The 22,097-nt window shown below is 33.8% G+C and overlaps 3 protein-coding genes across 11 annotated transcripts in view; 1 reads left to right on the plus strand and 2 right to left on the minus strand.

Annotated features, from left to right (window-relative positions):
• LOC112688115 overlaps positions 1 to 1,153 on the minus strand; it is a 56,471-nt gene extending 55,318 nt beyond the window's left edge. For 3 of the 4 annotated variants that reach the window (XR_003149047.1, XM_025561150.1, XM_025561148.1), the window contains exon 1: positions 674 to 1,153. The gene's annotated coding sequence lies outside the window, so the exon portion shown is untranslated. Of the gene's footprint in view, positions 1 to 638 lie in introns of all 4 variants that reach the window. The other variant, XM_025561151.1, reaches the window with a different exon arrangement.
• The window catches only part of LOC112688113 (proton-coupled amino acid transporter-like protein pathetic), a 41,993-nt gene extending 27,250 nt beyond the window's left edge, over positions 1 to 14,743 (plus strand). Inside the window, exons 2-9 of one of the 4 annotated variants that reach the window (XM_025561142.1) lie at positions 1,247 to 1,425; positions 6,546 to 6,625; positions 9,474 to 9,575; positions 9,849 to 9,999; positions 11,118 to 11,603; positions 12,730 to 12,908; positions 13,997 to 14,163; positions 14,247 to 14,743. In XM_025561142.1, coding sequence (XP_025416927.1) covers positions 1,423 to 1,425; positions 6,546 to 6,625; positions 9,474 to 9,575; positions 9,849 to 9,999; positions 11,118 to 11,603; positions 12,730 to 12,908; positions 13,997 to 14,163; positions 14,247 to 14,527 — 1,449 coding nt within the window. In that variant the 5' untranslated portion in view covers positions 1,247 to 1,422 and the 3' untranslated portion in view covers positions 14,528 to 14,743. Of the gene's footprint in view, positions 1 to 1,246; positions 1,426 to 5,528; positions 5,689 to 5,711; positions 5,816 to 6,545; positions 6,626 to 9,473; positions 9,576 to 9,848; positions 10,000 to 11,117; positions 11,604 to 12,729; positions 12,909 to 13,996; positions 14,164 to 14,246 lie in introns of those variants that run through there. The other 3 variants (XM_025561145.1, XM_025561143.1, XM_025561144.1) reach the window with 3 other exon arrangements.
• Positions 14,744 to 15,053: 310 nt separating this feature from the next.
• LOC112688134 (protein furry) overlaps positions 15,054 to 22,097 on the minus strand; it is a 121,767-nt gene continuing 114,723 nt past the window's right edge. For 2 of the 3 annotated variants that reach the window (XM_025561184.1, XM_025561183.1), the window contains 9 exons: positions 20,892 to 20,915; positions 19,619 to 19,807; positions 19,205 to 19,497; positions 18,604 to 18,787; positions 18,216 to 18,506; positions 17,108 to 17,347; positions 16,582 to 16,745; positions 15,322 to 15,425; positions 15,054 to 15,262 (listed from right to left, as the gene is read on the minus strand). In XM_025561184.1, coding sequence (XP_025416969.1) covers positions 15,123 to 15,262; positions 15,322 to 15,425; positions 16,582 to 16,745; positions 17,108 to 17,347; positions 18,216 to 18,506; positions 18,604 to 18,787; positions 19,205 to 19,497; positions 19,619 to 19,807; positions 20,892 to 20,915 — 1,629 coding nt within the window. In that variant the 3' untranslated portion in view covers positions 15,054 to 15,122. The remainder of the gene's footprint in view (positions 15,263 to 15,321; positions 15,426 to 16,581; positions 16,746 to 17,107; positions 17,348 to 18,215; positions 18,507 to 18,603; positions 18,788 to 19,204; positions 19,498 to 19,618; positions 19,808 to 20,891; positions 20,916 to 22,097) is intronic. The other variant, XM_025561185.1, reaches the window with a different exon arrangement.

Consider the following 22,097-nt stretch of genomic DNA (forward strand, 5'->3'; position numbering starts at 1 on the left):
TTATCGTGGTTCGGGAAAATGTCCTTGGTGACAACCTGCAGGCACAAGCTATAACAGCAATTTTTGTCTTTTAACTTGTTTGAATTATTATGCTGCTTCAGGAGTATTTTCTTAGATAAATACGATACTGACCCGAAGGTGCAAACCCAAATTAAAATTAGACAAGGGACTTTAAAAATCCAAATCATTTAATTCATAATATATTATTACAAACTGAAACTCCTTAGAGTTCAAATTTTTCTAGAGAAATCATTGATAAAAATGTTTATTCAATTTTTATGTTTTTATATTTATTATATTTTGTTTATAACTATGTTTATTTTATAAAATGTTTAAAGTTTAAATGTTTAAGTCATAAATCTCGAAATAGGCATATATCTTACTTCTAATCTATTCGAGTAGATAATGCATATCTATTTTATTCGATTATCTAATAGTTATTTTTAACTTGTATAAAAAAAATTGTTTTAAATTGATTAGATAATTAAATTATTAATCGACGTAAAAATAAAATAAAATATTTTAAAAATTGTATTCTATGTTTACTCAAAGAACATAAAAATCACTGTAGCAGAATACCGACAGCTTTTAATTGATTTTGAAAGTTTTTAAAAGAGTTGTGTGTATTGTGCTATTACCTGTATAATATAATATGTAAAAAGTGTGATCAAACCTCTGAAAAGCACAGCAGACACTACTACAGCAGTTAACTCGTTAAAAAACTGAAAAAACCCTCTTCCTCCGAGAGATTAAATGCCTTTGTCGCCGATTCTCCAAACACCGCCACTACTGCCATTTGTCACTATTATTATTACGACGAACTTATAAACGAAACCGCTAGTGCACTCTCACATGTCGATCATTTTTACTACTGTTCGCTTGGCGAAGGAAATGGAATATTGTTCACAATATGTGTGTTGTAAACGGTGTGTGCGTGCGTGCGTGCGTGCGTGAGTGTGTGTGTGTGTGTGTGTGTGTGTGTTGTAATGATTTTGTTCGACTGTCGCAATCGCATCCGAAACGACAATTAATATAGTATATTAATAATTTGACTTATTATAATTTGTGTCTGTGTGTGAGTGTACATAAAATTGCCCAAATAAAACATTTACGGTCACTGTAATTGCTGTGTGGCTACGCACGTTGCTCGTGATTAGAGTCAGTTTTAAATCCTTAATCGGTCGGCTTCGCACCAATTAAACAATTAATATACTGCGTATAAATAATTTGTACGATTTTTTTACAGGCCTGTCTTGAATGCCGTCGTCAGAGACGGCACACTGGTCCAGCAGCAGCAGCAACAGCAGCTAGTAGAGCCACGTGGTAAGGAGGATAGGTGTACGCAAGACCGCGAATACGGACGTTCGTAGTAACGGAGACGCACGTTTCAAGGATAAATAGTAATCCACCCAAACCGCAACCATGGTAAGTCATTTATCTTCGTATTGTTAGTGTTTTTTTTGATCGCCCACGCAATATCCTATATCCAATACCCTCAGTCGAAACGCACTGCCGCGAGTTTCACAGCTAACATTCCATGGCGTTTATTACTCCAGCGGTTTTTTCAAGCACATGGGCACAACTCATTTTTTATTTTTTGTTTTCGCCAAGACTGGAGTTGTCCTTATTTTCAAATAATTGGAAAACCGTGTATATAAACTGTGTGTAAGAAGCTTTTTTATATACAGCATATCTACATCGTGTGGGTACGCTGTATACACCTTTGAGCTATACCTATTAAGTACATTTTTTTTTTCATACGAGAAGCGATATTATATAATAATGTCATAAAAATATAGTAGTATATTTTTATAATGTTCTATCAGAGGATAGAAAAAAAAAATCTAGGTTATTTAAAATTCAACATTCAAATTTTTACGTTTAAATTTACAATCATTTTCATTTATATTTAAAAAAAAAAGTTATTTACTGATAATTTATTATGATTAGGGTTCAATGATTTTTATTATTTTTCCGTTTACTGACAATTGCACCTATTGACTATTAGAAACCTTTCTAGAAACTGTAACACAACTGCAATTATTATTTATTATTATACTACGGTGTATTTTTTATATTGCTGTAATGCACGACGTAATTCGAACGTTAAATAAGTCACTGTTTTGTTTAATTAATTTTGTCTTACATATATGAGGTTAATGGTATATCGTGAGCAGGGCCGTCCCGAAGGGGGGTTTTGGGGGTGGCTCCTCACCCTGCCCCTCACCCCACCAACGAGAACACCAGTCGGCAGTCGGACTTGTTTCATTATAGCCTAGAAGGACCTAATTTTATTTACGGAAAACAAATATTACATATTTCGTAATACAGTGTATACATGAATAAAATTTATATAACTACTTATTATATACGTATAATTAAATTGTCAATTTTAAGAACGTGCGACACTGACACATATATATATATGTTACGGATAAAGTCCGAAACATGGTTAAAGTGCACATTATCCGGATATTGTGCACTCTAGCCACACTGGTTGGCTAAAGTAACTTTAGTCATCGTGTTATGGTATATAAGTTAAAAATTAAATATTAATTAACTACATTTGATACAATATTCAATTTATTTTTATCAGATATTATTAATACTATTTATTAGATAATGTTTTTTTATTATTATTTATTTAAACACGGTAAACTTTGATAACATTTTTAATTGCATAAGAACACCCGATGCTTTGCATTTGCAATTATTTGTTTTACAATTTGATTTACACGCTCAACGTTGAGTTTATTATTATTTGATTGTTAACTTATACCATTGATTATATATTACAATATTTTATATTATATTATCAATGCTTATATTAATTAATTCTATTGACATAAAATATAAATATGAATTTATTAATAATATTTTACATTAGCCATAACATGATGATTAAAGTTACTTTAGCCGGGTAATGTGTACAAGCTATGATTTTAAATGTTAATTGTAACATATACATATTAAAAAGTAAAAATACGACTACATATAGTTAATTATACTACATACATCGAGTAAAAAAAAATGTAGTCGGTATTTTTCATATTATTCACCCCCCCTCCCTTGATTTTCATCTTCGGGATGGCCCTGGTCGTGAATATAACAATTATTGAATACTAATTATTGTCTTTTTATCATTTAGTGTTGAGGTTATCGTGAATATACTCGTTATTTTATAACTTAAAATATTTTATTCTGTTCTATCGATAATCAATTTAATTCAACGTATATTAATTACTTGTAATTGTGAAGCAATTAATTGTTTTTATCGTTTCTTGACCTTTGTTAATGGATATTTCATTAATATTAATATTCAATTGTGTTTTAGCTAATTCTTCAAACGTTCCAGGTTTGAGTTTACGTGTATTAACGGAAATAGTAATTGTTATAAAGTTAATATTGATAAATTCATACTATTATAAAACTTACATCTAATTACAAATGACATAAAACGTTTAATGTAATCTACCATCTATGGTAAAATAGTTGGCAATCAAATTACGCTCACAATTTAAGGTACGTGATAATTGAATTAAAGTGTTTTGATAAGAAAATATAAATCTCAGAAAAATTAGTAAATTTTTTAACTATAAAATAATAAATTTACAAGTGGAAATTACATATAAAACAAAGTACCGTACTTTATCTTAATAACTCTACAGAGATACAATTATGATAATTTGCAAATTGACCCAATGGTCAAATTATTATAATACCATATAAATACTTGATAGCTGATACTTTTGTACATGAATTTTATATTTATATTTATATTAAGAAAATAATGCACACTATTTAAGTATTTAATGATTTTTGAATATTTGTTGAGGAGTCTCTCAATCACTTAATTCATTCCCAACCTTATCTACTGTTATGTTTTAAAACAACAGTCCACTATTTTATTCATCTTAGATTTTTATTCATTATTCCACTGCTTTTTAGGTTATAATTATATTCATTGTAATATTATGAATGTACAATATACTATTTTTTCAATTCATTTTGACAAGAATTTATTTGTATGTTGTACGGGGTCTGTAAATTATTATTACCTACGCGCACCAAAAATATCAAAATACTTCATGTTAACAATTATGTGCGTGTGTGCGATTATGTTAATTAGATAAAATTAGGAATAAAATAATGATAAAAAAATAAATAAAAATACGTTTAGAACAATACAATTTAAAATAATAAACAAAAAAAAGTCACAGTAATTCAGATGCATGCGCTATAAATATAACACTTGCCATTTTGGCTTAACAAAATATAAATCATAGTTTAATTGTGTAAAATAAATACTAAGAAATAAAACTGTGAGTATTGAAATTAAGTGAATATGTATAAACATATTTAAATGAAATGTTTAAACAACAAAAATTATTAGAACATAATAATTATGTTCTAATAAAATCATAATTGTATAGAAACTCACAAAGTTATTGGGCGGCGATTGACTGAGAAAATTAATTATTACAAATGCACAAATACGGATATAATAATAACACACACGCTCGCATTGGCGGTTTTTCGATTGCATTCACGACGTATAAATATAGTTGACTTGATCCAATATACGAAAAAATATGATTAATTTTAATAATTGAGAGCCAGACGGACACAAAGACAATATTATTATCAAATATATTGTATAATGTAAATACACTTTTATAATGGTGTATCGCTTAATTGGGTGGCGGGCGGTGAACAGAAACGGTTGACTAAGAAATGTTGTAGATATTATCATAAAACAATTTTATATACAATAAAATATTATTGTGCCCGGGTTCAAACAGTGTTTAATATTCCTTAGTTTCTAAAAGTTTCTTGGTATTAAGTCAATAGGATTAAATTGAATTTCATCAAATCGCCCACATTATAGTTATATTTTACAACACGATCACTGTGATTTTTGTTGCAATTTTTATTTTAAAAATATTATGTTAAAGGGAAACACGATTGCGCTACATTCACGGTCGATACCAAAATACATGAAACTCGGTGGTAATGGTGGTATATAAGATGTAGGAAAAAACCGTTTTACCATTTTCTGCATACACGACTTGTGTAATTTAATATAGTATACAAATTAATAAATATGTACAATTTATGTTGTAGTAATAGATAGAAACGCAATTGAGAAAAATGTATACAATCAAAGCGCGGGACGGACTTCTGTATTCACGTAAAGCTCTCGCTTTCACAGGAAACTCGTCAATGAGTCCTGTTCGCTTACAAATTACTATTTTTTTAAAAACGCGAATATGGGCCATGTTTATTGTGTGGTTCGGCGTAATACATATAAGCGTTATTTTAATTTTTTTCTTATCATTATTGGCTTCTTATGTGTACGTCATACACGTCGTTCGTAGGGCGAAATAAGAATACAAATAAAAATGTAGTTATTTAGGCATGTCGAGCATTACGGGTTAGGTGATAAAGCACGTTTCCGTAAATATCTCTTCTCTCCTACCTGAAACAAATGAATTCGGGGCTTAAATATCCGTTGGTTCCCGCGTCAGTTGAACCTAATCAGTTACCTGACGCAGTGCAGGTGCTGTAATAATATTAGGACGTCGCGGGTGGAGAAATTATTTGGAAAAATATTACACAATAAATAAACAAAGATTCGACTCTGCCTCGTAAGCAACTATACGTGTAGCAGCGAGACACACTCAGTAGGTACACGGTATTTCGTATAATTCACGTATACTATTTCATTCCATTTATGCGCGTTGTTCCTTCGTCATCGGTATTCCATGAACTTCTCGATCGCCGCCGCGCACAAGATTCACAGTAGTGCACCGTAGTAAGTAATTACACATCGAGTTCAAATGTCCTTTTTCGGAAAACAATTTTTTTTTTTTTTTTTAATTCCGACTTCCACTTCTTCTTCGTTTCTGCCCGTTCATCCGTCGCGACTACACCGTCTTATTAGTGCGTTCCGCGACGCACGTCAATCGCGTATGTGGCGCATATGATGTATATTATTTCCCATTGCAGTAATCGTCTAAACACGGCCGTCGCCGTCTGTATGATAATAGTGTATGTGTATTATTTTAGTCTCGTTGCGTACGCGTCTCACTGCTCGAGCCTATAGAGTTTATTTTTAAAGTCATATTATTTTCTCGTCGGCCGAATTACTTGTCAACGAGCCACCTTTTTTTTTCCCCTCTGCGTCTCACCAACTCTTTCTCGCTCTCTCGCGCGCTCTGCTCTTCCCGCCACTCTTCGAAAAACAATATAAATATATGTACACATATTTATTTCTAATAAATACATGTTCAATTGCAATACGTGTGCTCCAAATATCGGTCGGTCATCGCACCGCCGCGGTCGTACGTAATAATAAATAATATTACTCTGCACGGAATATCGCGGTAAATATCGTTATTACGTTATCGCGGCACACGACGCAGCAATAACAACGCGCGACCAAATTCATATAATTACTATCGTTTCACGATTTTTACACGATCTTCGGTATATTAAAATATTTCCTGCTCATAACACTTATCGTTTGTACGTTCACGTTTCAGAGTGCACAGGCCACGCAGCAGGAACTCCAGACGTTCCTGTTGGACGAAAAGTCCAATATGAAAGAGATTCAACAAACAAAGTGAGTGTCGCATTATATTAATTATTGCATACGATGTGATTTAAGATATTTACACGGTTTCGGTCGGTTGAAATGCACTGCAGTATACTCGTATACACAAAACTATATGCGAATACTATCGTGAACCCTTTCCAATTAATTAATTTTCGAACGTTTATGTAGGGTTTGTTTGTTTTATACACCCCGTTTATTAATCTGTGATCCGAACGGTGCTCTATCTTTCTCTCTTTCTCTCTCCTTCTGAGTTTTTATTATTATATGGGCGATTGACGTAATGGACATTGTGACAGTTTATGAGACGGATATATTACCCACTCACGTTGTCATTTTATAATGTGAAATAAAATCATTTTTCAAGACGAGGTTTTAGACTCGCAAACGGGAAAAAATATAAAGCGTATTCAACTAGACGAGATAATATTTTGCTTATGGGAAACAAACTTTAAAATATCTATTTCTATCCGTCATTACCTCAGGTAACTAAGTTCAGTTATAAGTGATTGCCATTTCAACAAATTTACGAATTCGTTATTCAGGAATAAAAGTTGAAAAACTAAATTTCCACACTTTTGGGGACATAATATTTCTGGTCCATTGCATGTATATTGAAAAAATCTAAATATCACCCATGTTACAACATTAAACAGTTCGATGATGCGGACCAATGACAAAATAAAATAATGATTCAAATCTATAGTTTAAATACCTTAAACGATACATCTGTTTCAGCATTAAACGTTATAAATGACCAATTGCATTTTTTGTTTAAGTCCAACTGTATTTAAATGTATCTATATGTATTATTTCGGGATTATCAAATAAAGTTTTTTATTTTCAAATATTCTCACGTTCCATTCGTTTTTATTTCCAAGTACATATAATGTACGTCTTTATCTTGGACATACCTGATTGAAAATAATTATGTGTTCAGCACTAAAATTTTTCGCAGTGTCAACGAGACACACATAATACATGGTCGAGTTGTCTAAATCGTCATTATTGGTTTGGACAATTTTTCAATACGAACTCTGAACCGATATAATTATTCTATTCGGCGGACGTTTTCGGCGCCGGTGCGCGCGTAGATTTATTTCGTCGCGAGCCTGTACAATATATAAACATATCATGGTGAGTGATTTATTAATTTCCAAGCCATTACTTCATACCATCGTCGTCGTACACGATGATGATGATGATTCAATTACTGTCAATTTGTAGTCGGATATTGTGGCCTCGAGAACTGTTAGATTTAGTTTTTTGATTCGAAAAAGGTCAAACGTTTTGTCGCCGATTAATTTGACGTCCACTCCGTGTATACTATGATACTATGATGTCGTTTGAACGTTTCCCGTGGAACATTGAAAAATTTGCAACGCCGTGATCAAGCTATGAACACGATGAAACTTAATAAATAACTCCACGTCAAACGAAATTCGACTACATCGATCTTGCGTGTATCGCAGCTGCTAAACGATATAAACACACCGAATTAATCAGTGTACTGATTAATTTTTTCAATTCAAGTTCGTACGTTATAATACATACGTCATACGTAATATAGTAGTATAAACCATATTATCTACAATCGACAAATTATTTATATATTTCAATGTAATTTGTTTAGGTTTTTTTTCATGAGTGTTAAAATTGAAATTATGTTTGTACGATGTAAAAATGTTTATGTGTCACGGTTGGTCGTCGGCTCTACCGCATACGCGAGTTGTAGTCGTTACCGGAAATCATATTGGTTTTCATAGTTTATGACGATTTTAAATCGAAACTTTTTCGTGTATTATTATTACTGCTGGGTTATTATTTATTCGACACATAAACAAAACCACTAACAGTTTTTAGACAAACATTAATATTATACTGTAACAATTAAACACACTCGACTGTATTCACATGGCCTACAGGCAATATGTGTAATAATATATACGATTCTTAACTACATTCACTAGAATATAGTTAATATTAAGTTAATAGTATTAACTACTACTCTTGTCCGAGATGGATCGTAATTTTTTTTTCCTGTTTGTGTATCTATTCACGCTTTTGCATATTATATATATATATGTATATTATTATATTCAACTATAGTACTCGATATTTAACACGTGTTACCCATAGAAGTCCATACGCATGGATCAGGATTTCCCACATTGTCGAATCTAGGGGAGAGCAAGTGGGTGTGCTTGCCCTAAGCGCAGTTAGTATAAGGATGCTCTTAAGTTAACTAAAAATAAAAAATAAATGAACATACTCCATATATCCATCTTCGTAAGGACGCTGCATTATTATTAGCCCCGGACATCAAATTTCCTAGATCCGGTACTGGTTTCCTAACCTATGGGTCGCAATCCAATTAGGTTGCTATTGATAAACTAATGATAAAAAAAATAACTGGCATAGATTGTAAATAACTGCGGTCTAGCTATAATGACATATAATAGGTATATAGTTGGAAAAAATTCGAAATTTGTATTAGAATTTCGTATAAAAGCTGGGATAAAGTTCCATTTACAAACATTTTGTCTTATCTAATAAATTTTATTTTAATTTGAAGAAACAATACTTCTAGTTTTTCTTTGAGTTTGTATGAAATCAAATATAAATTGGACTAGGATTGAAATATCAACCGAATTATATATGTGCTTTTAAAATCTTATTTGATTTCAGTTTATTTTTATGAGTTAGGTATCGAATTTTGTTAAACTTCTGCAATTATAGTTAATAAAATAAATTCAAATTGTGTTATGTTCTATAGTTGTTTAAAATTTGTATTTAACATAACAGTGAAGCCTGTTTTATCGTACTTACATTAACTTAATATTGTTAAACTTTTCAGACGGAAATCAAATACAAACCTAGAAAAAAGCGAAGTCGTACATCTGAATGGGTTGGAATACTTCGACCCGTTCCTTGAGAGGAACTTGGAACATCCAACCACGTGAGTACAGCAGTATATTTTGTCATACGTGAAGATATTATACAATATTTTTTGGTGAGAATTTCAACGTCTTACGGTTGTAATTCGTTCAAATTAACAACAAATTAATTGGTGATGATGTCGTAGGAACAATTTATTAACGATTCGTGAGGTTGAATCCTTAAAATATGTCTCATTTATTCATAATACACCTATCGTTGACTGTGCACACCTAATTATTGGAGCTAATACTTTACACACGGTACTAATCGACATTAATTTCATTGTTTACAGCGACTGTGAAACTTTAACTCATTTGCTCAAAGCATCCCTGGGCACCGGTATCCTGGCAATGCCACAGGCTTTCCAGTGTTCTGGACTTATGACCGGAATATTTGCCACAATATTCGTATCGGCCGTGTGCACATTCTGTTCGTATTCACTGGTGAGTAGTGCATAATCTCATGTAAACTAATAAACAACCATATACAGAGGTCACGGATCAGTGCTTTGACGGTGTTTCACTCTCGTTTACTTATTATTAAACGCACGTAGGACGATGATATTAATAAGTATGCCCCACAAAAATGTACCCTATCTCTTTGAGTGTTTCATTTGACAGTAGTTTTGAAACTTCGAAGAAGTTTTGAACAACAAACATGATTGATGGGATATTTTCCTATAGTCACTCTTGTGAGTGAAACATTGAAATCGGTTAAAATCTCCAAGCGAACGTACGTATGGTTTATAGGTTAACTATACATCTGTGCACGTTGCTGTTGTATATTTGAAACAGATGCTCTTTATACTTGCAACCAACCGTGGTTTATGTCAGGCGCATTCCTAGACAGTTTTCAAGGAGAGAAAACCTATTTTAACTCAATAATTACTAATATAATACAAATAATAAATAAGTAGTTACAATTAGTTATTTAATAAAATCGATTTTTTGTATATTTTTAGCAAATCAATCAATAACACAATATTGTTTGTATTAATTATAAACTTTTGGACTAAAAAAAATAGTTAATGAAAATAGTTTTATTTCTTTGTTATATCGATAACCGCCTTTTTTCTTTCTTTCTGGATTAAATGTTAATAATTAAAATTAAGTTTGGAGATAAAAATTTTTGGCAGTGATTTGAAAAAGATTCTATGGTGTCTAATTGATCTAATACCTAAAGTTTGCTCTATTATGTCTTAATATGGTCCTTAGCTAATTGGAGTTGTTTTCTTAACTCTAATTTTCTGGGAGTTGCTTCTGAAAGTTGCAATGGGGTTTGAGTAGATGAGGTAGAACTGCTGAGAGACGAATTTGATGATGAATGATCTGGATTTGAACAAGCTAAGGGGGCGGATAAATCCAAAAGACTACCTGTCTTGTTACAACTAACTCGTTTAGCTAGTATGTCATCTGAAGCCAATTATCTTCATATCTTAATAATGTTCCCTTTTTTTATTATTGCCCAGAACATTGATATTTATTATAGTTATATCCACCCACTCCCTACATCTACGTGTCTGATGCTGTATCTGACGCTGTGTTTTGGTTGTCGTGCACAGGTGAAATGTGCCCACGTTCTGTACAAGCGAACGAAAGTGACAGCAATGAGCTACGCGGATGTGGCCGAAGTGGCGTTCGCTAACGGGCCCGAATGGGCGAAGAAGTTCTCGTCGCTCACCAGGCAAACGGTGCTGTGGCTGCTGTTCATCACGTATTTCGGCACGTGCAGTGTATACACCGTCATCATCGCCACCAACTTCCGGCAAGTATACATGTTCCACGTGGACACCAGCCTGAACCTGAGGTGCTTCATCGGCATGCTGCTCATACCGCTCGTACTGCTCAGCTTCGTGCCCAACCTCAAGTACCTGGCGCCCGTGTCCATGGTGGCCAACCTGCTGATGGCCGCCGGTCTGGGTATTACGTTCTATTATTTGCTTTGCGACGTGCCCAACATCAACGAGAGACCGTTAGTCACTCAGTCGATAGACAGGTTCCCGACGTTCTTCTGCATAACCGTATTCGCCATGGAAGCCATCGGGGTGGTAAGTTCACTATGAAATTATGTCTACTCCATTGGCCGCGTATTACACTGCCATTGTAATTCCATTGTGGTAATTTAAGTGTATCGGCGATGCATGTTAAAAGTTCAGATACTGAGCTCTTTTATGTCGTTCGATGGTTGGGGGGGGGGGAGATGAGGCAAATAGTTCGTACCGATCGGTTATCGAATCACAGTTCTCGAAGATTGTTGCATTATTAAAAATATGCGTTTGCGTCCACTGCTGTGATCTTACTCTGGTACGAGACACGTTTCCGATGTTATCAAAAGTTTGCTATTGTTATATACTAAACAATTAAAGAAAAAACGGAGATGACGAAGAACTTGGATCTTTTGGATCTGCATCCACTACGTGCTAGGATGTTTTACGTCAGTCTTTTTTACATTTCCGACTATCCGGATAACGTATTACAGTGGGTTTGGTAAATAATTAACCACTAAATATTTCAGTTGGACGACCTTGCATTGAATTGAGGTTATTGGATAATGAATAAGAGTATAGAGAAACAAATTTTCAGATAAATTTTAAATTGTTTACCCTATCGGTGTTCGCATGCGGCGCCACATAACTTACTTTTTACTTTAAACGGCAACACCATTTTTTCCCTGTCACATTCGGGTAGAGTATTTTTTTTTTAAACAATTTTTGCATAAAAAGTTTTTTCTTAGCTACAAAATTAGAAAAGTTAATAATTTGTTAGAATTTAATACTTACGAATAATCTATTGTTGATGAAATGTTAACTATGTCCAACCTAAACTCGAAAATCGAAATATCTTCAATATTGTTAAATATTAATTTGTAGACAGATAGGACTTATTTGTTAGGGTGAACTCTAAATTTGAGGTATTGTTGTATGACATATATCGAGTTACAAAGTATCACACTTTTTAGTTGGTTATGTTGTAATAATGTATTGTTTGTACATACAACCGGATTAAAGCTCTACGGAGGATATTCTCGTGTAGGCAGATAACGAGTATATTATACGCGCGTCCGAGCCTCCGATTAACCCGCACCGTTACATGCAGAGTATAGTTACGAAACTATATTATTATAACAATTACAATACAAGTTATTGTTGTTAAATCTCACTCGTTTGCCCGCAGGTGATGCCGTTGGAGAACAACATGAAAACGCCAAAAAACTTTTTGGGATTTTTCGGCGTGCTCAACACCGGAATGGGTGGTGTGACCGTCGTTTACATATTGCTCGGCTTCCTCGGTTACTTAAAGTACGGCGAAGAAACTCAATCGAGCATCACGCTGAATCTGCCCACCAATGAAATGTGAGTATATGCTGCTCGTTGCATACCGTCGTCCGTTATCTGTGCGTTCCACGTGTTTAAAACGAAGCGCATCCAATTTTACACATGTTGTACTCGGAGTGCGGAGGTGACGGATTTTTGGATATCAGAATGCGAGATCGCATATAATTGTAGGCGTGCGCAGGCTGCAGTATACAAAATAAAGTGGTGCAATTCTTTAAAATTGGTGAAATAAATGTTGAACCGCCAAAACGATTGGTTGTATTCGTATTATACAAAGGCTGTGTAGGTAGTTGTTACTACTGTGGCTAAAATAACATAATTATTTGTGTTTGCAGTTGACAAATGTAAACATACTACGTAACCCACCCTTCTATCCTTACATTTATTCACTGATTTTGAAGACATCAAGTCACGGTTACAAATATAATAATAATCATAACAGAAATAAAATTAATAATAATACGTAATGAATAATAGTAAATGTTGATCTCAATAATATATTATTTTTTATTACATCAAATATATCATTCTTAAACATTGTATTGGATGTATTGCAAATAAATAATAAAACCATTTTAAGCTATATGTATAAATATCAGAAGTGAAGCTTGTTAATTAGGGGTGAATATGGATGTATTATTATAATTATTAAACTATTATTTATTTTCACGAAGCATGCTACCAATAGAAAGATATACATTGTACTCGTATTCTAGTATTTTACAATAAATATAATAATAAATGTTCATCAACAATATTAAATGAATTAGTGATAAAAAAAAGCTCCATGAGAGAGGGAGGCGATGGCATATGCCAAAAAATGTGGTATGCTACAACGCATGAACCTTCTGCTGCACCCATGCGCACGCCTATGCATGCAATACGTGATTTTTTCGGCGCATCATCACATTTTTCTTCTTCTTCAACTATCTTCGAATTATGCCACCATATTCGGTGGAAAAATGTTCACCCATACCCGGGACGGTTTTCGATTTACTCCGTCAAAACAATGTCTGGCACCCCCTCCCGGGGGCGGTTCGGCGTTAATCCGCCACGTGACTCTTGGTTTCAATAATCTAACAACCACGATCCGATTGTGCTTGCAGACCCGCGCAGCTGGCCAAAATATGCATCGCCTTGGCCGTGTTCTGCACGTACGGTCTACAGTTTTTCGTGTGCTTGGAAATCGCGTGGACCAAGATCCAAGAGAGCTTCGAAAAGGTTACCAATTTCCACAACTACATTCTGAGAACGGTCATGGTCACATTTTCCGGTGAGTAGACCGTCACGGCGGGCGGTATTATGCAGTAGGTTCGTTATCGCTAAATAATAACTATCGTTCGTTTCGGATTTCAGTGCTGATCGCGATAGCCGTACCGACCATCGGCCCTTTCATCGGGCTCATTGGTGCCTTCTGCTTCTCGCTGCTCGGCATCATCGCACCGGTCGTCATCGAGTTCGCCACATTCTCGGACAACGTGACCGTCTGGATGACCGTCAGAAATGTGGTGCTGATCGTCGTCGGAATTTTGGCGTTGGTGTTCGGCACGGCCAGCAGCATCACCGAAATTCTCGTGATGTACGCGCCCGAAGTCCCTCAAATAGTCACCGCCTTCAACGGAACGGCCGCTCAATGATGAACTGCGCGTTTGGTGGTACTAGACGGCCGTCGCAACTGAGTACAGTATTCAATACAACATGTATAATTAGGGACGATAGTTTTTTTTTCCGTCGTCTTTACCACTCCCTCCCAGTAGACAAGCACTTGAGTTGTGCAGGAAGAAAAAATAATATTTAATAATATAATATATAATATATAATATTATAATATATTATATAAAGCACTTGCACATCGAGAAAAATGTTAAAGTATTAATTTTTTTTCTAAAAATGTCATTCATAAGTATAATAATATTTTTGTGTGATTGATTTTAATTGTATTATCTAAGGCTTTATAATCATATTTTTATACGTTAAGAAGAGTTATGAATATTTTTTTTATCATAACTTTGTAATATGTTATACTTAAGTAAATATAATCATACAATTGTATTTCCTTTTTATACATAATAATAGTAATAAAATATTATATATTTGTCATAATAAGACTAGACTTATAAAATACATATTTTTGTATATATATATATATATATATAGATATACAAAAAAAAAAAAATGTGCCCATTATAAAATTAAAGTTGATTATAAAAAAATAGTATTTGATATGATTAATTAGTTTTGAGGATAGTTTAACGTCTTTGGCCCTTTAATGCGAGTTTCAATACTGTTTAATGCTTCCAACATAGGAAAGAGTTCGGCCATTAGTCCATTGGTGACGCTTTCTAAATCCTCTTCGGTCACAATAAATCCGTCTAAAAAAATATTTAAAAATTATAGTTTAATTAAATATTTCAAAGATCTTATTTTCTACCATTGTGTTTTTCGATAAGAAGATGGCAGTATACGCTCAATATACTAGTAATATCATCGTCCTCTGTTCCCGTGGATATCAGTTCGCTTGGCCAATGGCAACTCCTATATTAAAAATAATTTAACATTAATTATTATTACACATCCAAGTATGTATAACATGACTGAAATGAAAATGAAGCTCAGTGCTCTTCCACATTTTTTGGGTCGTGACCCAATTATGTGGTTATAAACAACAAATTCACAGTCCATCCAAAAATTTCTGATGGCGATTTGGGATGCACTATAAACGTGCTAAGGGGGTATGCAGAGCATTTAGTTGTACACCATAAACACAGAGCCCTGTTTCTAAAAATATTCAAAATAAATAAAAAGCATGAATTTAATATTACACTATAATTATTATTATATTTTATATTCAGTCCCAGATATTTTTATTTATTTTTTAAATTCAAATTATTTATCAATAGTTTATATACAGAAATAAATAAATGCTTAGTCTGGAATATTATTATATTTGTAATGTACGACCAGTTTCGAATTAAAAATCCATACATTACAAATACATATAATACTTTAGGTTAAGCATTTATTTATTTATTTTTATATATAAACTAATTATATATTAATTTACGAGTATTAAATAATTTCTAAATTAAGAAGTACTATGCTTTAAGAAAGATTAAATACCTTAATGCTCTTTACTACAGAGTAAGAAATGGCTATAAATTTAAATACCGAAGAAATAATTGATGATTTCAAAAACTCAACTGAATGAAGATTTGTTTTTTCATTGATGATATAACTATATTTTTGTTTATTTACACTATTTAAATATATTATTAAAACTATTTCAAGTGTTATATAAATATATATATTTTTTCATAATTTATTTTAAATTTTAATTTTGAAGATAGTTATAACAATAAAAAAAATGACTATTTAATTATTTTTTTTTAAGGAAAAAATTAAAATTTTAAACTAAACAGTTGTTTAGATATTTGTGTATATATATTTATTTTTACTAGAATTTGAACGCTTAAAATAATTTTAAATGTGCCTTTTGCTTATCCTGAAAAATAGTAGTGCTCTTATGAGATGCACTGATGTATAAGTTAAATGTATATTGTTGTTATAACTATTGAGTCCATATCGAAACTGAAAAGTGAATTGTGACCTACCGGGCCAAGACTGGGGTTGTAGACCGACTTGGTAACCCTATAAAAACCTAATATAAAAACTATTATAGATAAAAATATACTTGTTTTGCTTGGCATAAGTCAATGCGTTTGGCCAATCTGATTCCTGTAGTATTTGGACTAAACTCTCTTCAGGCGTGGGCGCCAGTGGATGTGTCCCGCTCTCCTCTTTGGCCCGTAACAGAGCTCTTCTCACGGTGCTTACTTCGGCCGACAAGTTTTGAAGCTGCAGCGACAACGACGGAATAAATTATAAATTATATTTAACCACCCAAGTGCTCTTTAAACGATGAGTGAACCAGTGACTGCAGCATGCCAGTGACGTAACTTTAAGATTCGTATATTTAAGAGTGAACTTTCCTGTGGGATCTTCGAAAGGTATGAGGAAAGCACCAGGAAAAATAAAAATTATACGTTTATACCAACTATAATTACGAAAATTATGCAAAGTGCTTTTCTCGTTTTTGAGTGGACAATATATGGGTTACCAATGTGTCGTCAGTTACGTCACTGGATCATGAGTGCCACATTTTTAGTGAAAAAACCTTGGCAGAAGGGTTCAAGTTAGTCTAATCGTTTGCGACATACTTTGATGTCCCCGGCCGAGTTAGACAGTGTGATGTACATTTTTGCAACAGCTTCCAACAGCAATAACAACTGCAAGTGCAGCTTGTACAGGGCTCTGCCCAAGTCTAAAATGGATTCCTCGTTCATGTAACCGCTGCCACTGCCTCCACCACCACCGCCGTTACTGCTCGTGCTCGATCCTTCAAGGATACGTTCGCTAAGTTTACACACTTTAAGCGTGGTCCGCACAGAAAACAAACACTGAAAGCAGCGATAAATTTCATTAGTTTAGGACTGCAGATGTATAATATTGTTGGTACATGAACAGTTACAATTATGATAATATTAGTGTTTAAAATAATTTTAATCGTATTGTACCTAGATTTTACTTTGAAATTCATGCTTATATAAATAATTATACAATATTATACAACAGGAATAAAGTAAACGCGGGTCGGCGATCATTGACGTAAAATCGGCACATTCCATAAAGAGTCATCCATTCAATCTGTGAGATTTGAGCGATATATATATATGCTTCGTAACAAGTATAATATTTATTTCCACCGATATAAAACCATCGATTTTAATCTATATTCTACTATATATTTACTTCTTCATTTAACTACGGGACGTATAAAGTCTATTAGTGGGCCACCATTTGGTGATCACTGACCCAGCACCTACCACCATTCCACATATCTAGCACCTGCCTCCATAACACCTAGCACCTGCCTCCGTACCATATACCTAGCATATGCCTCCATAACTCCATTGTTAACTGAAGTCATATATTTTTTTATATATGCTCTAATAGTAGTGCCTTGTGAAGTATTATTTTACGTTATATTCATATTAACAAAAATAATGTGAATGGTGAAATTCTTATGGCGGAAATTTTAATCTTATGCTTCCTGGATATATTTTGAAATACAGTTTTTTTTAATTACAGTTTTGAGTGTGTTTATTGAATAAAAATACCATTTTTAATCCTTTTTCATTTTAGTAAGGTATCAAATATTTCTGATCTACGATGTTTATGATATGGTGTTTATGATCGGCTGATATTTAGCTGTGTGCAATTGTGTGCAAATCTGCCTAGGAGAGGTGGTTTGGCAGAAAAATATACCTCGGAAGTTTGATCTTTTCGGTCCAACAGCGTATCAATGTGTTCACGTATATGAAGCATAGGGAATCGCAAAGCACCGTCCAACTTTAGAGCGGTGGGTGAGAACCATACGAGCGGTGGGTCGGCGTGCGTGGTCAACACTATAATGACCGAGTTGAGATGGGTCAACACTTGTCTGCAGTTCGCGTGGCTCTGAGCACAACATCCGGTCGTGGCTGGGTCTTCTTCCACGTACTCGTTCAGGGTCACGCAAGCTTCGCGAGTTAGCCACACGCATTTTCTTATGATATCCTATGTGCACATACAAGTTGGAAAATATCATCAGTAATACTTCTACTTCAATATAAACACGTAAAAACCTATTAAAATTACAACCAAACCCACTTACTTTTACCACTCTGTGCAGTATGTGAAACATGTGCAGCGTATTGGAAGGTGTCTGGTCCAACAGCGACCGCACGGTTGCCCTCCAACATTCTTCCGTATCGTCTCGCTGGAACGACATGAGTGCGTTCGGGTTGGGCGAGGCATTGCACGGGGTTAGATCGCCAAGATCGCCGATACTCGAACCGCTTTGCATGGCAATCGTAATAATAATAATATGTTAGTGAAAAGTCGAAAACAAAAACGTAATACACAACATAGGAACACGACTGGCGATGACAAAATTATGTTAATTGTTTAACTGCTTATTTACTGCGGTCATTTGAATACATAATATTGTTACGCACGAGTTTTGCCTCACATTAACCAAGAACATGCGTGTAATTGAGTCTTAAATTTTTTTATTTTTTATATTATCTCTATACAGATCTGTGAATTTTACGGGTGATTATGATTTCAAAATAAACGGGATACAAGTTTAACCTAACAAAAATGTACCTAAAAATTATGCGTGGGTACACTACACTACTGTGTACGTGTTGTTTCGTTTAATCCAACATCAAGTGCAACTTATTCGTAATAACAACAATGGTAATGAGACTTACGACGTGTCCGAACGTGTAATCGAGTCGGTACGATCGCGGTGGCCGCTGCAAGTGTTGGGCATGAGCTGTGCGTTGCACGCGGCTACTTCGTCCAGGGGCGACACGGAACCTAACTCGTCGTCCGACGATTCGTCGTTGGCTTTTTTTGCGCGCAGCATTGGCGATTGCTCGCTGACGCTCTCTTCTACGTGCGAGACGCCTGTTGCATTCAGTGACCCTTGCACGGCAGCCGTGTCGTTACCGCCCAGCGGCAACCGTCTAACGCCCCAGTTGAAATTGTCCGTGCTCTCGCCCTGCAAACGAACGCAACAGTCAACAACCAAGTCGTGCGAACACGGATAATATTTTTATTTATTTTTTATTTATTGATCTTATACACGAAAAATAAATAAATATAGTGTCAGCGTTAATTACTTCGACGCTTTCGCTCTCGTATTCGAGGAAATCAAAGTCCTTGAAGACTGTGCCAAAATGGTCGGCGTTTTCCTCACGTTCTTTCCTGGAATCGCTGGGTATAGACACGTCCGGTGCCGACACTTCTTCGGTACTGCTGGCCATACTCGAATGGCGTTCGAGCAGCTCGGAGCTCTGGCTGAATATGACCTGGAGATGGGCAAATATATCGATATTATTCGCGAGGTGCTCGAAGTGTAAACATTTGATGAGTGAAGTCGGTACAGTACAACACAACAGGTACTCCGACCGAAAACAGCAACAGCAACAATAACAACATTAAAAAATAAAAATAAACAAAATGTCGTGTGTGTATAAGACTAGAAGCGACGAGTGACGAAAATTCAACACTATGCACTGTACATCGAGGTGTGCTAAACCCTTTGCAAATATATTAAGCTCCATAACAATGTTGTTTGCTTACACTCATATATATATATATAAATTAGGCAAAATGAAGAGACTTAAAAACATCTAATGGCTACAAAATGCATATAATTCTTAGTTTTTTTTACGGATTTCTTTATAAAAAAAGTAGATCAACTTATTTGAAAAAAGAGGAATTGAAATCATTTTTTTTATCGGAGTCATATTCAGGATATATATTTCTGAAAATTCGTAATCATATATATATTTATTTTCGGTTAACCGGGGTTGGTCGTCTCATCTCATCAAAGTACTTTGAACTGTACTAACATTATAATATTTAAAGTTTTTTAAAAAAAATTTTTTAAGCGATTAAGTGCTGAAAACGTTCTTTCCGGAGTGAAAGAGGTAACTAGTAACGTGGCGAATAATTGTAAAAGTATTTTAATGTTAGGTCGAAGATTGGTGCAATGAGAGAGTGAATCAAGAGCAGAATTCGGTTTTGGAATAGTATTTTGACTCCATTGTTGCCTCCATATGAACAGGTCAGCTCTGATTGTAGATGAGGTATCATCAAGGAGATCTTGGACATATATTTTAGCAGCTTTTATAATATTTTTATCGTCATACATATTTAAATTGGCCGGAATAAGTCCTTCAAGTGGCATAACATCAATAAGCCTTTGATTAAAACGAGCATTGATTCTATTAAATAGTCAAGATACATTATACATATAAACACGGCCCATGGGGGAGGCTATAGCCCCCTTAGCTCCCCCCCTTGGCTACGCCACTGATTACGTGTGAGACGCACGGTCATAGAAGCTAGAAAAATTTGTTTACCCATCACTGTAAATATTTACCGTACCTTATTCAGTGTGTTTAAGTCGTCCTATTTTACATAATAATAAAACGATTAATTAATTTTAGAACATCAAGTGTATCCATAATAGAGACGGAGTGGAAACTATAAGGTTTAAGAACTATAATTTGATCAGATCATGTTACACGTTATTTTGTTTGGAAAAAGAGTGAAGCATCAAATAGCGTAAAGTGAATATACTATTTTAAGCATCGACACCCATAGAACGTTAAGTGAGTCAAGTTTACATAGTATTAATTTAAATTAATTTAGCAATCGGCGTGTTACGATCCACGTCATCATTATTTTCAAAAATTAAACCGCACAAGTGAACGATATTTCTATATAACAATATTGTAAATGCAATGTTTGGATCGACATGCCTAGGTAGTAAGTGAATATTTCGGTACGTTACGAAATATCCAAACACAATTTGGTCTTGTCTTAATATAACAATGTGTGATGTCGATTTAATTAATTTTTTTTATGAACACTCAATTAATGCTATGAAGAAACGCTTCAGGCAAATCGATTATTCTTCTCATGAATTTTTAAATAATTATGCGGACTAATTATAAAAAGTACGGTAAACCAACTGGTAAAATTGAAATTGTATTTTATCGTCTTATATGGTATTATACTCCAGTATACAATTTAGCCGGCAAAGAACGAATGTACGAATTTTACAATACACTATTTTTTAAATATTTGATTCGTTTCGAAAAAAAAAAAGAAGTATATATTGGAAATAACGTTGATTATTGCTTTCGAAAGATAAATTAGAAATTATTATTTTTTTTATTTAAAAAATTAATTATAAAAGGGTTTCAAATAATGTAGACATTTCGTATTCTTGAATTAAAATTTAAATACTTAAAAACACGATACCCAGAATTTTATTTCGTAAAAATAATATTAAAAACATAAAAAATAAGTTAAAACAATTTATAAATATATATTTGTATACAATTTTCAGACATAGAAAATGAAAACTGAAAACTTTATAAATTTGTAACTGAAAAGCAAATAATTGTTACCATTCACTATAACAATTAGTTAGAAGCTATGATTCAAACTTAATGTCCATAAAAACTGATTAACCACATATAAACTTTTTTAACCATAAAATAATAAAATGGTGTCTTTATAGTATCTTTTAAGTTTAATGAGGTATCTCATAATATTTTTGGTACCATTTACCATTAATTTATC

Source organism: Sipha flava, unplaced genomic scaffold (genome assembly GCF_003268045.1).
Source record: "Sipha flava isolate LNK unplaced genomic scaffold, YSA_version1 37_pilon_pilon, whole genome shotgun sequence".
In the NCBI taxonomy this organism is placed as follows: Eukaryota; Metazoa; Arthropoda; class Insecta; order Hemiptera; family Aphididae; genus Sipha; species Sipha flava.